This window comes from Camelina sativa, chromosome 3 (assembly GCF_030686135.1).
Source record: "Camelina sativa cultivar CO46 ecotype springtype chromosome 3, ASM3068613v1".
Classification (NCBI taxonomy): Eukaryota; Viridiplantae; Streptophyta; class Magnoliopsida; order Brassicales; family Brassicaceae; genus Camelina; species Camelina sativa.
In genome coordinates, this window is record NC_141882.1 from 3599901 (window position 1) to 3615300 (window position 15400).

Here is a 15400-nt window from a genome sequence, read left to right on the forward strand (position 1 = left end):
GGATAAACATAAAATACCTTGGGTATCATGGAGTAAGATGACCAGGCTAAAGCAATATGAAGGAATGGGCTTTAAGGACCTTCATCAGTTCAATATTGCTTTATTGGCGAAACAGGTTTGGAGAATGATCAAAGAGCCGCAGTCTCTCCTTACACGAGTCCTCCAAGCAAAGTATTTCTCCAAATCTCAACTGATAGATGCAAGCTTAGGTCATCGTCCTAGTCACGCATGGAGAAGCATTCATCAAAGCATACAACTCATTAAGCAAGGACTAAGCTGGAGAATAGGGGACAGTAATACTGTTAGGATATGGAGTGATAATTGGATTGACAATCCTCCACGTCCAGCAAGAATGGCACACCAAAACCAACAAGGCCTTAAATCTCCGAAGGTGACAGATCTAATGATACCCTCTACATCGCAGTGGAGCTCAGAGAGAGTTCAAGAGTTAGTACACCCAGAAGACATCAAACACATACGAAGGATCAGACCTCACATCATTAAGGTACCTGACACTCCAACTTGGATTTTCACAAAAAAATGGTCACTATAGTGTAAAATCAGGCTACCACCAACTCACAAAAACAAATATAGATCCTGACCCACTGGTTAAAAAAATATGGAATTCTCTGTGGTCTTTACAAGCTCTGCCGAAGATAAAACACTTTTGGTGGAAAGCTCTCCACAATGCTCTCCCAGTTGCTGAGACGCTAGCATTAAGACGCATCAAGGTTCCTCGTGATTGCAACCTTTGTGGTGAAGCACAAGAATCCATTAATCATCTTCTCTTTCAATGCAGAATCGCACGAGAAGTATGTGAATTATCACCACTTCAGCTTGATCCTAGCTACTCTCTGGTTAATTTTATTCAAAGGTTGCTCTCCTCAAAAAATGAGGGTTCTCTGAAGGATTACATTTTTTCGTTCATTGGTTGGAGAATATGGAAAGCTCGCAATGATCTTCTTTATAACAACAAAAGGTGGACAATTCCAGACATTATCAATAAAGCCCTCATGGATCATCGATTATGGAGAGAAGCTAATAGCAATTCAAAGCTCCACATAGCATCAAGCAAGGAGAAATATAAGGATCATGATCCCAACAACTATGTAGATCTAACTCAAACCAATTCATTTTACTGTTACACAGATGGATCATGGCTCAACAATCAAAGCAATGCTGGAATAGGATGGACACTGCACAATGAGCAAGGTGACTGTATCTTGAAGGGATCTTTATCAATTGAGCCCACCAGTTCAGCTCTTGAGGCAGAGGCCTTTGCACTCAGGGAAGCTATCTTCCAGACTAAGCGTCTTGGTTATTATCCGGTTACCTTCTGTGGAGATTCAAGGATTATATATACTTACTTAGAAAAGGTTCAGAAAAGAGAATGTTCATTTGAACATGTTGCTGAAGTTCAAGGGTGCTTGGAGGACATACTCGCTTTGAGTAATAGTCTCTATAAATTTAAATTTGTTGATAAAAATAACAATGTTTTAGCTCATGCACTAGCAAAGGAGGCTAGAATTAAGAATTCTCCTTTAATCATCTCTTGGGTTTGTAATATATGATCAAACAATGTACTCATACTTTTATGATAGAATGTTTGGCGGACAAAAAAAATAATACCACGTTAATTAATTATTATTTTTCTTTCTGTTTCATATTTTAAATTTATTTCTCTAATAGTGTGGACCATCATAATTATTTGTCGTTTCTTAGGAGAAAGGATCTCATGTTGGCATGTCGGTTCAAAACAAAACAAAACAAAAAAGAATCAACCCAAACCATGCAATAAGATTCGCGTGTTTTTTTTATGGCTTTTCCGAAAACTCTTCCCCATTTTACCTGTCACTTTATATTACTAACAAAGCTCAAATAATAGAATAAAATTAACTATTTTAACAAAAAATTAAAAAGTTCATTTATATTTTATCCCATTACTTGTTGTAAAGAATTTTATCAATTTTAAAATATGAAACTGAGAGTAAAAAAATATTGAGTATACTTCTCTTATAATTGTTTCTATACTTCTCATATAATTGTTTCTAAATTAAGTACTAAATCCCATTTTTTTAATAAGTACCAAACAGTTGTGTAATTTTGAGTCTTACTTTTATTTTCTTAATCATAATTATACGTTTGATGGATTATTAGTAATTACAAATTCTAAATTTATTGGTTTTAGAATTTTTAATAAATGGTTTTTTAATTTAATTTTTAGATTGTAACTAAAAAGTAAAAGAATCTCAAAATTTAATTATATTGGTATATAACTATATAGAGATTGCCAAAAAGTGACATATGTCAAAGTATGAGATGCCAAATGGAGTAATAAATCTTATAGTGTAATTAGACAATCAACTTAAGATATTTTACTTTGAACAAATGTAAATACGTTACTTTTTATTTACTTGTGTTATCCTAGTTTTTAATCACGTGGACTCAAAACAAAAAAAAACAAAAAAAAAAGCAAGTGTGAATTGTATAAAGTGAGAGTAGTTGTTGCTCAAATTCATAACTGATACAGGAACCAGTTAGAGAGAGATGGCCGACGGAGGAAAAATGGTTTGCGTCACGGGAGCTTCCGGTTACATAGCGTCTTGGATTGTGAAGCTTTTGCTCCGCTGTGGCTACACCGTTAGGGCCACCGTTCGAGACCCACGTTTGTTCCTTCTTCTCTCCTCCTTTTTCATTGTTGTATACATCGGTTTTTATTTTTTTATTTTTGGTTATATAGAAAAATTAAATCGTGATAAAAAGAAAAAGAGATTAAATCTTGAGTTTTTGTAAGACTAGGCAAAATATATGGGATCCGATCGAGATTAAATCTTGTCCAAAATATTTGGTTTTCCAATTTGGCAAATAGTGTGTGTTTTTGTTGTCTAGGGGATGCAAAGAAAACAGAACATCTTCTTGCACTAGACGGTGCAAAAGAAAGACTCAAACTGTTCAAAGCAGATCTTTTGGCCGAAGGTTCTTTCGAGCAAGCAATTGAAGGATGTGACGCTGTCTTCCACACTGCTTCTCCGGTTTCATTAACTGTAACTGATCATCAGGTTTGTTCGCGATTAATTATCTATCACCTTGTTAATATGACAATACCACTATGTAACAAAGATTCATCCATTAACTTACGAGCTTGAGTTTTGCAGACTGAGCTGATTGACCCGGCCGTAAAGGGTACACTTAACGTCCTTGGAACTTGCACTAAAGTGGCATCTGTTAAGCGGGTCATCCTAACATCGTCCATGGCCTCAGTTCTGTTTCATGTGCCTCACTTGGGACCAAACGACTCAATAGACGAGAGTTGCTTCTCCGATCCAATTATTTGCGCTGATAAAAAGGTTCTCGACAACAACATTGATCGAGTTCATTAAAACTCTCATCCTTTCTTAATTTTAATATTTATTTTTCTTCTCCCAGCTTTGGTATGCAGTCTCAAAGACTTTGGCCGAGGTTGAAGCATGGCGATTCGCAAAAGAAAAAGGGATTGACTTGGTCGTAATAAATCCAGGACTTGTGCTCGGACCACTTTTGCAGCCAACGCTTAATTACTCAGTTAGTTTGATCGCGGGTCTTATCAAAGATAAGAACGATTCCGTTAATAAGAACAGTAGGTTGGTGGACGTGAGAGATGTTGCACTCGCTCATGTCAAAGCGTACGAGACTCCTTCAGCCAATGGTAGGTATATCATTGACGGTCCGATTGTGACGATTAATGACATTGAGAAGGTTTTGCACGAATTCTATCCCGACTTGAATCTCGTTGACAAGTAAGTTCATTATCTTTTCATCTTTGGTTTACAATCAGATAGATTCTGAAATAAAACACTGACTTTGATTTTATTAAAAGGAATGAAGCAAGTGAGATAATTCCAGTGATTTACAAGCTAAGTGTTGAGAAAGTGAAGAGTTTGGGAATCGAGTTCACTCCTACAGAGGTCACCCTTAGAGACACTGTTCTTAGTCTCAAAGAGAAATGTCTTGTGTGATCAGACTCATATCTTAATTCCCTTCGTAATTGTATTTTTTTTTTTTTTTTTGAACTATGCAAATTTCATAAATAAAGAATAAAAAAGGAAGGAAAATGACATTTTCAATCTCTATCAAGAATCAGTGAATCACCCTGATAACAACAATACGGACTAGAAATTGGCAACTAATCCATCACCCAGAGTATGTTTTACAAAACATAAACGAGGAAGAACGAAATCTCATGACAAATCAACAATTTCATATAGTTTCCAAAGATTCCTACACATTTGTAAGTAAACGATCGAGATATAACATTGAGCAACCAAAATAGTGAGATAAACTTACAACAATCTACATGTGAGAACCGAATCAGGAATCAGCTTTGCTTGTAATTGTGGTACATAAGAAACATCGATTTCATCTAGAAGCATCATCTTCTTGCTTAACTATAGCTAATTGCGTTGATGTATTCTGTTTCTCTGTGCCTCCTCCTCCTCCATTGTTCTTGGTGGTAGTAGTAGTAGCAGAGCTCTCTGTTTCTTTCACATTAGTACCATTATTAGATGCAGGACTCAGTTTTTGTTTCTGATCTATGGCTCGATCAACGGAAGATTCTTTAAGCTTTGGAACAACAGATCTTGCCTTCTCCTTGGCGTCGAGCGTCACAACATGCTCAAGAGCCTCTCGTGCTCTCTTCCTAGCCAAAGCAGCTTCTTTTCCTCTCCGGTCAGCATCACACTTGGCTGCGATAACAGCCTTGTTCATTGAAGAAGCAGCGATCTTGGCGGCGCATAAGAAGGCTTCCGAGAGAGATTTGTCGATGGAGCGAGAGCCGTTTTCGTCGACGATAAGGCGGAAGAAGGAGAATGAATTAGGGTTCCGGCAAGGAGGACATAGGTAGGAAGAAGCGGGTTTGGCTTCGTCGGCGCAGTGGATGTGAGTCAAGGAGTGGCACTTGGAATTGGAGCAAGCGACGCGGCGGGAAGTGTGCGGCGGAGATGAATCGTAGAAGGCGAAGCAGATGGGGCAAAACGACGTCGGATGGTTGCGGAGGAGGCAATGTGTGCAGAAGAAGCGGAGAGTGCCACGGAGACGCACTGTGTGTATCACCCACGAGTCTCGGCTTCCGCAATCGTCGCATCTTTCTGTTAAATAGGTTTCTGATGCATCAGAGGACGGCGAGGTTGACGTCGCCGTCGCCGTGGTTGGTGTTGATGATGGAAGATTCATACTTGTCTCTCTGACTGTGTGGTCCGGGTGCGATTTTGGGAAATTAGGGTTTACTCCTTTTTCAATCGCGAGGAAGAAACAAATCCACGTGGACGTTTCGTTAAAAACGATGTCGTAAGCAGCCTCCACTAGTTGGGCCGAATGATTGTATGTATCTCTTGGGCTTATTATTTCGATTTGTGTAATCCGGTCAGTTATTCAAATTAAGATTTTTAGTTAAAATCGGATGAGTTTAAAAAGTTGGTGACTTGTTGTACTATCTAACCATTTGATTTGTGTTTTCAGAACAAAACAAATTAGGAAATAGTTTTTGTTCACAAGAGTTGGTGTAGACTGAAACTAGAATCTCTTGGCGACTTGGCCAGTTGGCCCTATTCGATTACACATTTGACATATATACGACGAGTTAAGTGCTTTGCTTCTCTTTTTTGGACTAGTTTGATGATATTGTCGATTTACACACCACCACCACCATTTACTTACAAGTTACAAAACGTACAACCAATATATAACGTAAGGAAATTAAAAGGTTTTAAGAATACCAAACCGTATATATTAAATCCATGTATCAAGTAGAGATATAAATATATTGTCGATTTTGGTTTTGTTTCCGATTCAATTTTAAATCACAATAATCTAACTGGGTTTGGTTTTATAGTTGAGATTGATTAGTGTTTTTGGACTATCCAATAGGTGGGGACGTGTTTGGTTATGAGGATAGGGACACGGCAAAGAGTGTCAACGTGTAGAAGTTCATTGCATATTGCATAACATACGTACATACATTTTACACATACTGATTCTTGTTCAAATATTGTTTCTGGTCAGTATTTTGCACCAGATCAACCAAAAAAAGAAAAAGGCACTTCGCACTGACTAAAGGCAAATGCATAATTATTCTCTCCTAGCTATATCGTGTTCATAGCATAATGCCAGTTTTGTAATAGCATATATCACACGTGTCATATCTCTTGTACCCTCAGAAGTTACCACGTGTGTCGACTCACCTATCACAATCGTGGAGAATAATACTGATCATGTTCATCACCTAAAGGTCCTCCAACAAATTTGCTTTAGTGTTTGACGTAAAGTGACGTTTTTGATGATATATAACATGTATCTGACCTTTTATATTGTGGAAGGGCCAGTCCCAAAAACAAAAAAGATATGAGGGTTTCTTTTTCCTAAGTTTGTCATGAAAATGAGGTAAAAGATTTTGCGTATCTTTATATTGTTAATACACTGCAGAATAAGAGATCATAAAAACGTGTTGTTGGCCTATTCCACGGCGGATTGAGAGACTTTTGCTGGGACAGGCGACTGGGTCTTGTAATTTAATTTGAGTTTTGGCCTTACACATATATAGTAAGCACTTGGATGTTTTTGTTTGGTGTTTACTTAATTATTTATTGGGTTGTTTATAATTTTTTGCTGAATAAGAGATGGAGATATAAGTAAACTACAGTGATGAAATCAATAACGATCAATGCAAATCCAAATAGGTACTCACATTATCCAGTACTTGGAAAATTTCTCAAAAATTCGGAGTTTTTTTAGTATCATAGCAAATTCTAAGGATTATAAGTTTCTTAAGAAATTGAATTATATAAATTGTATGTCAATTTTTATTTTATTTTAACCTAGTGATAGACAGAGAGATAAACTACATGTAGTGACAATACGAATTCAAAAAAAATACATTTTTTGGCATGCTTTAGGTTTAAGCTTCTGGAATGTTTAGTCTACTACGGGTTGAGTTACGTATCTTAGAATCTAATTTGCATGGCGATTAGCTGACATTTAAAAAAAAAATAAAAACGTGATCAACCTGTAAACGAGAAATTAACCAGAAGATGCTAACGTTTATAAACAAATACGGCTACATTTCAAAAAAAAACAAAAAAAAAAAACAAATACGGCTAAGATGTCATAGATGGTGGTTTTTAAAATAAGTCTCTGCTAACAATATATATTTTACATAAATGCTCTAAAAAAAGAGTTCTGAATCAGGATAGCAAGTCATATAAGATTAAACGAAATCTCAATGATTAAAATAGCAAATGATTGGTTTTCTTCATCAATTAATAGAACTTGCTGAGTGAGTCCCAAACTTAAGGATGATTAATATATACTAGTAAAGACTTAATAAAAAAAAATAGTAATGATTAGGAAGTCAAATCTTATAGTATGATTTAAGATAGATAAAGAGAGACAAAGGGTTGCTGAACCCCCCACTTGGAGTGTGATGCTTTTTTGGCAGTGTTCCTTTATGATAACACATCAACACGACTTTTAGTGTGTATCACAGGCCCATGACACATAAAAGATAAGACGATAACATATTCTATACTATACCACCATTATTTTTCATATAGTATGTATTTAACTATTTATAGACACACCATGAAATTAATTGTAATAATGCAAAGGACCTGTGTCATGTAACAGAGACAGCCCAAGTGTACGTGTACAGAGGGTCGGTGGGGAGAGAAGCAATTTAGTTTCAATAAGAAATTTATAATAACCATGCCCAACTCTCTCTTCTCTAGGTCCCTTTAGCTTTAATTTTCTCTCGTTTATTAAAAACAATATCTTGTAAAAGCAGTTACAATGTTAATTTTAAGGATTGCCGTAATTCATATAGTACATCAAAATAAAAAAAAATTATTTATTTCTACTAATAGCCTAAAATCCACTAGTCTAGTAGTAGTAGTAGTAGTAGTAGTCCACAGCTATTTTTTTAACGATAGACCTAGTCTCGATGTTGACAACCAGCAAACAAAAGTAATCAGTAGTACTATACTACTTGTGTAAATCACAAAGATCTTGTGAGATGATTATATTTAGCTTTTCCTTTTAACAAAAAAAAAATACTATAGTTAGCTTTTTTAAAAAGATTTGTTAGTAATATGTATAGCTTGAATATAAATGACGATAATATTAATGCAAAATTACATATTTTTGTTAGTCATAATTTATATGTATAGTTTTTTTCTTCTTTTTTGGTAAGGTGTATAGTTTTTTATTTTTTGTGATAATACGAACCAATTTTTCTTATTTATTTCGTAAGTAATAAGTGTATGTGTCTAATGATTGGGGGGGGGACGCTAAAAAGTTGAATGTTCGAGGGGAAACGTCTCAGAGACTGTGTGAGAGAGAGATAAAATATCAAATCCTTTCCTCTCAGTTGTGCACAGTGTGCGTGCGAACGAGATTTTGATTTGGTCCCCCCCCTCCCCTTCTCTCTCTCTCACCGTTTTGTGCGTCGAGTTGTCTCCATCTCTCACACTATTCTCTCTCTGTCCGCCTACTACTTTCTCAATATTACTCACTCACTCCCATTCGCCGTCTTCTTCTCCTCTGCTCTTCTCGATTCCTCCTCCTCTGCATTTGGATTGATGCCACTTTAATTCTTCGAGGACCTCTCTCTCTCTCTCTCTCTCTCTCTCTCTCTCTCTTAGCCGGCTAAGTACGACCCTTCGCTCAGGTCAGCGACGCATGATTGATTCCTAGAAAAGGTTTCTGTTTTCATTCTGAGAAGAAGGAGAAGAGTAAAGTTTTGATCTTTTAACACAAAAAAAAAAAAAAGAAGAAGCGTAAAGTTTTGATCTTTTGTTTCTGGGTTTTTGTTACGGTTTAGGGCACAAGAAGAAAGATTTGATTTTTTTTTTTTTTCAATCTGTTTTGTTTTAAGAGATGATTGATTGATTAAGCTCTGATGAGTGTACACTCTGTTTTGAATCGTTCTTCTTCGGTGTGATTAAACAATTGCGTTTGACTAATCATTTTGGCATTAAAAAAAAAATTAAGTGCATCTCTCTCTCTCTCTCTGCTGTGTTTTGTTTATTGCATATTTGATAGAGACATTGATTTCTTTTCTATTTCTTTTTTTTTTCATCACATTTTTTTGCTATTTTGGGTATTGAAGTTTTCTAATTTAGGAATTGTAGACTGACCAATAGCTGTTTCTAGCAAGTATTGCTTGGCCTAATTTGGTTAGTTTTGTGATTTCCCTTTTCAGGATCAAGATTCTCTCTCTGTAAACGGCAAATACCATGCCTTTGTTTGAGCTTTTTAGGCTCACCCAAGCTAAGCTTGAATCTGCTCAGGACAACAACCCTTCTCCGTGAGTCCCCCATTCACTTGTCTATCTTAAGAAGAAGAGAGAGACTTGTCTCTAATTTCATGTTTACTTATTTATTCTTGCTGTCTTTGGAAAACAGACCTGTGGATGAAGTTGTGGAGCTGGTGTGGGCAAATGGTCAGATTTCAACTCAAAGTCAGTCAAGCAGATCGAGGAACATTCCTCCACCACAAGCTGTTCATCAACCAAACTCTTTGAGAGCTAGAGATATTGGAAATGGCTCAAAGACCACCATGGTGGACGAGATCCCTATGTCAGTACCATCACTGATGACGGGTTTGAGTCAAGAAGATGACTTTGTTCCATGGTTGAATCATAACCAATCCCTAGATGGATATTGCTCTGATTTCTTGCGTGATGTGTCTCCTGTTACTGTCAACGAGCAAGAGAGCGATATGGCTGTTAATCAAACTGTTTTCCCCTTGTTTCAGAGAAGAAACAATGGCAACGAATCAGCTCCCGCTGCTTCTTCATCACAGTATAACGGTTTCCAATCGCATTCTCTGTATGGAAGTGATAGAGCTAGAGATCCTCCTAGCCAACAAACCAATCCGGATCGGGTGACTCAGACGCAAGAACCACTGATCCCTAATAACAAGCCTAGTTTGGTCAACTTTTCCCATTTCTTACGCCCTGCAGCTTTGGCCAAGACTAATAATAACCCTCAGGGAACTAAAGAGAAGAGTCCTCAAAGCCCGCCGAATGTTTTTCAGACCAGAGTTCTTGGAGCTAAAGACACTGAAGATAAGGTTTTTAATGAGTCTGTTGCTTCTGCGACGCCTATGAATAACCAAAAGACTTGCCTTATTTCAGAGGACTCATGTAGAAGAGACCAAGAGAGTGAAAAGGCCGTTGTATGTTCTTCTGTTGGTTCGGGTAATAGTCTCGATGGCCCGTCCGAAAGTCCTTCACTTTCTTTAAAGAGAAAGCATTCAGATGTTCAAGACAATGACTGTCATAGTGAAGTGAGTTAAACTCATATACATTATTTGATTCACATTACAGTCTCGTTTCTTTGCTGTTTTCTTCAGTGTTTCATTTTCGATGTTGTTGAGCAGGATGCTGAAGAAGAATCAGGAGATGGAAGAAAGGGAGCAGCACCATCTCGAACAGGTTTGGGTTCAAAGAGGAGCCGCTCGGCTGAAGTGCATAATCTCTCTGAAAGGGTGAGTGTGTGAAGTCCCCTTTTTGTCCATTCTCAAACTCACAAAAGTTTGCTCTATTTGGTAGCTTACTGTCTTCAATTTTCAGAGACGGCGTGATAGGATTAACGAGAAGATGCGTGCCCTTCAGGAACTCATTCCAAACTGCAACAAGGTAATGTTTTTTCTCCCGCATTGCCAAACATCAATACGAACGAATGACAATGGTTATTTCTAACTTGAACACATTACTGTTTATGATGGTAAAGGTGGACAAAGCATCGATGCTAGATGAAGCAATTGAGTATCTCAAGTCACTACAACTTCAAGTACAGGTAACACTCTCATTAGTTACTCCATAATATCGATAAAAAATGGTGCAAACTAATAGTTTAAACACAATCAATCATCAGATTATGTCAATGGCGTCTGGCTATTACATGCCACCGGTTATGTTCCCACCGGGTATGGGGCATTACCCAGGAGCAGCAGCAGCAATGGCAATGGGTATGGGAATGCCGTATGCAATGGGATTGCCTGATTTGAGCCGTGGTGGTGGTTCCTCGGTTAACCAGGGACCACAGTTCCAGGTCTCGGGGATGCAACAACCAGTGGCAATGGCAATTCCACGTGTCTCTGGTGGTGGTTTCTTTGCGGGTTCTTCAACGATGGAGATGAATAAGAGCGAGAATGGTTCGGCTAGAGACTTACCGGGTTCTAAAGATCAAACAAGGACGAATAACAACAATAGTAGTAACTTGAAACCAATTAAGAGAAAACAGGCGTCTTCTGATCAGTTTTGTGGGTCGTCTTCGTGACATAAATACAACAAACTTAAGGACTGATGTATTGTTTTATCTGTAGCATTCAAACAATTCAATTCTAAAAGCCAAAACTTAATAAAAATTAATTTGTGTTCTTTTTAATACTGAAGAGTTTTTTTTTTGGTGGTTCTGCTGTCTGTCTCTATATTTCCTTTTTAATTTAAAATGTTTTTTTGTTTATACTATTAGTTTTAAGATACAGAGCCTCCTGTGAATAATATAATATGTATACAGTATGTGTCTGTGAATTTAGAATGTTTTTCTTTTTTGGTGTAATAGTTGTAGCATGAACTTTAAACCGCTTTCAAAAAGGTTAATGTAGCGTGAGGAGGTTCACTATATATCTTATGGATATGGCTGGTTAAACAAGCGTGATGGGCTTCTCAACCCATTTTGTCAAACAGCTTTATTGCGTCATTTTTTTGTGCGGAACTGTTGACCAAATCGTGAAGCTGATATACCGAAACCAAACTTGAAAATACAGAATTTCAATTCATTTACTTTGGTAACATATGTGTTGGAAGAGGTTTTGTTTGTTTGGTATGAATATGTGTTTGAAGGTTAGGTGTATATAAGACTAATAAGCACTCGTGTTTGAGCTACATTATACTGTATGTAATTTATTTTACGTAATATTATTAGTTACATATATAACAATCAGTGCATGATATAGTAGCTCAAAACATGATTGTCTTTGACAGAAAGATCTAAGGGAATCGCCGGTTAGGGTTAGGTCTCGGGAGGAGTAGTAGAGCTAGAAAACCAGAGTTGGAGATGTTCTTTAGCAAAATATAAAGAGATGTTTCTGTACACGGCCAGCAGTTTTTTAACTATACTAAAATTAATTATAGGACCTTTTTCACCGATCTTGATCTTGTTTTTTAAAAAACTTGGCGTAAACTACTGTTCAGCGTGGTGAACCGAACCGGGTCTCTCTCTACCTCTGCACCGTCACAAACATGTTTGCATCAAAAGGACTTTTTATAAATATATTGAAGAGAGAATTCCAATAAACCTGTCCTTCTTTAGTTTGATGAGACTTATTAAAAACTTAATCAATTAAAAAAAAAAACACACTTTAGTACAGAAAGAGCCGGTGGACTAGTGGAAAGAGAAGAACAAAAAAGGGTTAGACTGCATTTAGATTTTATACCTTCTAATGGAGGTGGATTAGACAGACAGCTCTAACTAATTACGGAAAACAATATAATGTGTTAGAATTCTAGAAAACGGACACGTCGAACACCTAGAAACACAAATTGATGAAAATTACACGAGGTTTAGATTAAAACTTGAAAGAGAAGAAAATGGTGTTAATGTGGCAAAGCAAAAGAAAAGTTAAACATCATTTTGCTTTTGGCCACACTAATATATCAAGATTATCTATGATTATGTCTTCTCTCCCCCCTCTCCCTTCTTACCAATTAGATTGCGCCATATTAGAGAGATATTCAACCATACAACCTTTCTTTTCTCACTTTTAATCAAACTTGATAATATTATTTGCCTTCTGTTCTAAGTTTGATCTTTTTCTCGACCACGAATCACAAAACGCAAAACAAAAGATCAATTTTGGAAAAGCAAATTAGGCAAAAGCAATTTGTAAAACTAGTAGATAAGCACATATATATTAAAAACTTTTTCAATATAATCCAATTTTTTTTTTTAAACTAAAAACTACAATATAAAATAAAGGACTTCATTAAAAAGTATAGTACTGTATCATCAAAGAAATAATTATGATGATATTAGATTTAAGTTGTAATTTACATTATATTAGCTTATACTCCATCTTTTAACTTGTGCATAATTATTTATCAGAAACGTTGCTTTAATTTTATGGAGGAAGATTTAGAAGAAACTTAAAAATATATATAAAATAACAGAAATAATGAAAAGGGACCTTTAGTACAAGTGCATGCATGTGCTAATGTTTCCTTGATGATGGGATTAGTGCTAAACGGGCCAATTAAGATGCTATACAATTGAGGTCACTTCTCATTGGGCCCTCTCCCTCTTTCTCCGTGACTTCATCCTCTTAATCTAATTGTACTCCACTTTATAATTAGTCCCTTTCTCTTTGTCTAATTAATTAAATTCTTGTTAACACAAAAAAGCCGAAAAATCTCCCATCAACATCGTTGTAGAACGTGAATAAAAATTATGCACTTCCACAATCCTTTATTGAATGCATCTTGCGTTAGTCAATATAATTGGTGGTTATATCTGCTTATAGCTTAATCTAGATTTTGGTCTAAATCTCTTAGTTATAGAAACCTAGTGTACAAAGTAAACAACAAGATACATTGATGTGTCATGTATGTAAATTTAGTTGGAGCCCAGAAAATAATAACTAAATATAAGGTTTTGCATAACTTGACTTTTAACAAATGCTTTTAAATTAATTTTTGCTAAAGATTATTGGAATCTTCAATGATTGGTAAATGAAATCAATTTTGGGTTCAAAAACCAAACATTCACCAAGCTGCTTCTTGGAATTAGAACTCACTTTCATTATTTGGTTAACACATTTAAGAATAACTCAGAGATATCATATACTGTCAAAATATCAAAATATATCTGACAAAAAAGGTGGTACAAAATCATTTTAGAAGACACTTTCATTAAGTTTTCAATATAACGACTAACGACGACTTTTTTTCATATATATATTAATACAATGCAGATTACAAATTATAATATGATGTAAATTATAATATAGTAACGTACATCGATACCAAATGAAACCGCCGTCAAATCATTCATGTTATTTTCTGAAATTTTGATAAAAATGGGAACCCTAAGAACATAATAGCTAGGGCCTAGATTTAAAGAAAGTTCTATTATACTATAAGAGACGTGTTAAGTGTACAGCCTCTTCTCCTTTTTTTTTGTCGGCGAAGATGTTATAAAAGCCTCGTGAGTTGTAAGTTGTAACAATGGCGAACGACAACGACCGTATGATGTTACCCTTTCTCACTTCTCTACTTAGACAGAGTTTCAAATCACCTTACTAGGAAAAAAAACCCAACGGAGGAAATATAATGACAGTGATGATACTTAGCTTTAAAAATAAAATAAAAAGAAGTGATATGATGAGTGATTGATAGTTGGGTTGAGCAAACAGCTCATATATAGACTTTTTGGTTTTAATGGTTGCTACGATAACATATACATATAGTTACAATGTTAAGTTCTATTGCACTGCATGAACATCAACCATGCAAACAATCATTCATGATCCCACCAAAAGCAGGGTTCGTAAAAGAAAAAAAAAGTATAAATTTAAATTTTAGTTACGTTTATGCATGCATTCATGCTAGACTGCTATAACCACACCACCACATTATTTCTTGATTATTATTGGAAATAATATACATATATAATTATGCAGTTTTTTTATATAATGATTTTAGTTCGCAGAAGTATTTTCAAAAGCAAGAAACCAATCTGAGAACTTGTAAACAACAAATATAGGTGCATGCTCCTAATCAAATCAAAATGATCAAAGCCTAAAAAATCTGAAAGCAGATATGGTTTGTATATAATGGAAGGGCTGGCGGCGGATATATGTATGATTGTCTTAAAATCATGATGATGATGATGATCAAATGATGGGTCTCAATCATGCATGATCCTAATCGAATATGTTCCTTTTTTAGGGGCTACTAATATAATATAGTTGTACGTAGTTCAGATAAATGTTTTCTTTTCCATGATATACTCCAAGAACGTGTTGATTGGTATTAGTTTATTGAGTATGATTAAAAAGAAACTCGCTGAAATTGCAAAGTCTTTTCCATATATTATTCGCGCGCTTCTCGTAAATAATCATTTGGTGAATTATATAATTCGAAGTATCTTTTGACAGCTTTGGTTGGAGATATTATACAATAAAATCAACTAGTTAGTCCTTTTATTTTATTGTGTTCGATAATGAGACATTTCATGTCGGTTTTGTGTATTATTATAAGAAGCGACATTATTGAGCGAGTTTTCTTAACTTTTGGGTTCCGCAGCATGAACAATGGCATTGAACAAGATATTCTCTCGTTAACGGCTTCTTAATACTCAGGACAGGT

The 15400-nt window shown here is 35.8% G+C and overlaps 4 protein-coding genes across 4 annotated transcripts; 3 read left to right on the plus strand and 1 right to left on the minus strand.

The window, feature by feature from the left end:
* Positions 1-64: 64 nt before the first annotated feature.
* On the plus strand, positions 65-1571 carry LOC109132195 (uncharacterized). Its single transcript, XM_087496994.1, has 2 exons — positions 65-505; positions 657-1571. Exons 1-2 carry the CDS (start codon positions 65-67, stop codon positions 1569-1571), a joined length of 1356 nt encoding a protein of 451 aa, XP_087353120.1.
* A 792-nt stretch (positions 1572-2363) lies between these two features.
* LOC104767815 (phenylacetaldehyde reductase-like) lies at positions 2364-4107 on the plus strand. Its single transcript, XM_010491791.3, has 5 exons — positions 2364-2665; positions 2890-3059; positions 3156-3347; positions 3427-3776; positions 3857-4107. Exons 1-5 carry the CDS (start codon positions 2548-2550, stop codon positions 3993-3995), a joined length of 969 nt encoding a protein of 322 aa, XP_010490093.1. The 5' UTR covers positions 2364-2547; the 3' UTR covers positions 3996-4107.
* A 110-nt stretch (positions 4108-4217) lies between these two features.
* LOC104767810 (uncharacterized) lies at positions 4218-5552 on the minus strand. The gene has a single exon (XM_010491786.3). The coding sequence runs from the start codon at positions 5206-5208 to the stop codon at positions 4396-4398; it is 813 nt and encodes a 270-aa protein (XP_010490088.2). The 5' UTR covers positions 5209-5552; the 3' UTR covers positions 4218-4395.
* Positions 5553-8301: 2749 nt separating this feature from the next.
* On the plus strand, positions 8302-11420 carry LOC104767826 (transcription factor PIF3). The gene is made up of 7 exons (XM_010491801.3): positions 8302-8695; positions 9230-9334; positions 9432-10317; positions 10411-10518; positions 10604-10669; positions 10764-10829; positions 10908-11420. The coding sequence occupies exons 2-7, from the start codon at positions 9264-9266 to the stop codon at positions 11310-11312; spliced, it is 1602 nt and encodes a 533-aa protein (XP_010490103.2). The 5' UTR covers positions 8302-8695; positions 9230-9263; the 3' UTR covers positions 11313-11420.
* The last annotated feature ends 3980 nt before the right edge of the window (positions 11421-15400 follow it).

What these genes read in the sequence shown, in the direction of transcription:
- LOC104767815 (XM_010491791.3), top strand. Translation starts at nt 2,548, where the DNA reads ATGGCCGACGGAGGAAAAATGGTTTGCGTCACGGGAGCTTCCGGTTAC. An exon ending in GGCCACCGTTCGAGACCCAC is followed by an intron (nt 2,666 to 2,889) that starts GTTTGTTCCTTC and finishes TTTGTTGTCTAG; the next exon opens with GGGATGCAAAGAAAACAGAA. An exon ending in GACTTGAATCTCGTTGACAA is followed by an intron (nt 3,777 to 3,856) that starts GTAAGTTCATTA and finishes TTTTATTAAAAG; the next exon opens with GAATGAAGCAAGTGAGATAA.
- LOC109132195 (XM_087496994.1), top strand. Translation starts at nt 65, where the DNA reads ATGGGCTTTAAGGACCTTCATCAGTTCAATATTGCTTTATTGGCGAAA. An exon ending in TCAGACCTCACATCATTAAG is followed by an intron (nt 506 to 656) that starts GTACCTGACACT and finishes GCTCTGCCGAAG; the next exon opens with ATAAAACACTTTTGGTGGAA.
- LOC104767826 (XM_010491801.3), top strand. Translation starts at nt 9,264, where the DNA reads ATGCCTTTGTTTGAGCTTTTTAGGCTCACCCAAGCTAAGCTTGAATCT. An exon ending in ACAATGACTGTCATAGTGAA is followed by an intron (nt 10,318 to 10,410) that starts GTGAGTTAAACT and finishes GTTGTTGAGCAG; the next exon opens with GATGCTGAAGAAGAATCAGG. An exon ending in TGCATAATCTCTCTGAAAGG is followed by an intron (nt 10,519 to 10,603) that starts GTGAGTGTGTGA and finishes TTCAATTTTCAG; the next exon opens with AGACGGCGTGATAGGATTAA.
- LOC104767810 (XM_010491786.3), bottom strand. Translation starts at nt 5,208, where the DNA reads ATGAATCTTCCATCATCAACACCAACCACGGCGACGGCGACGTCAACC.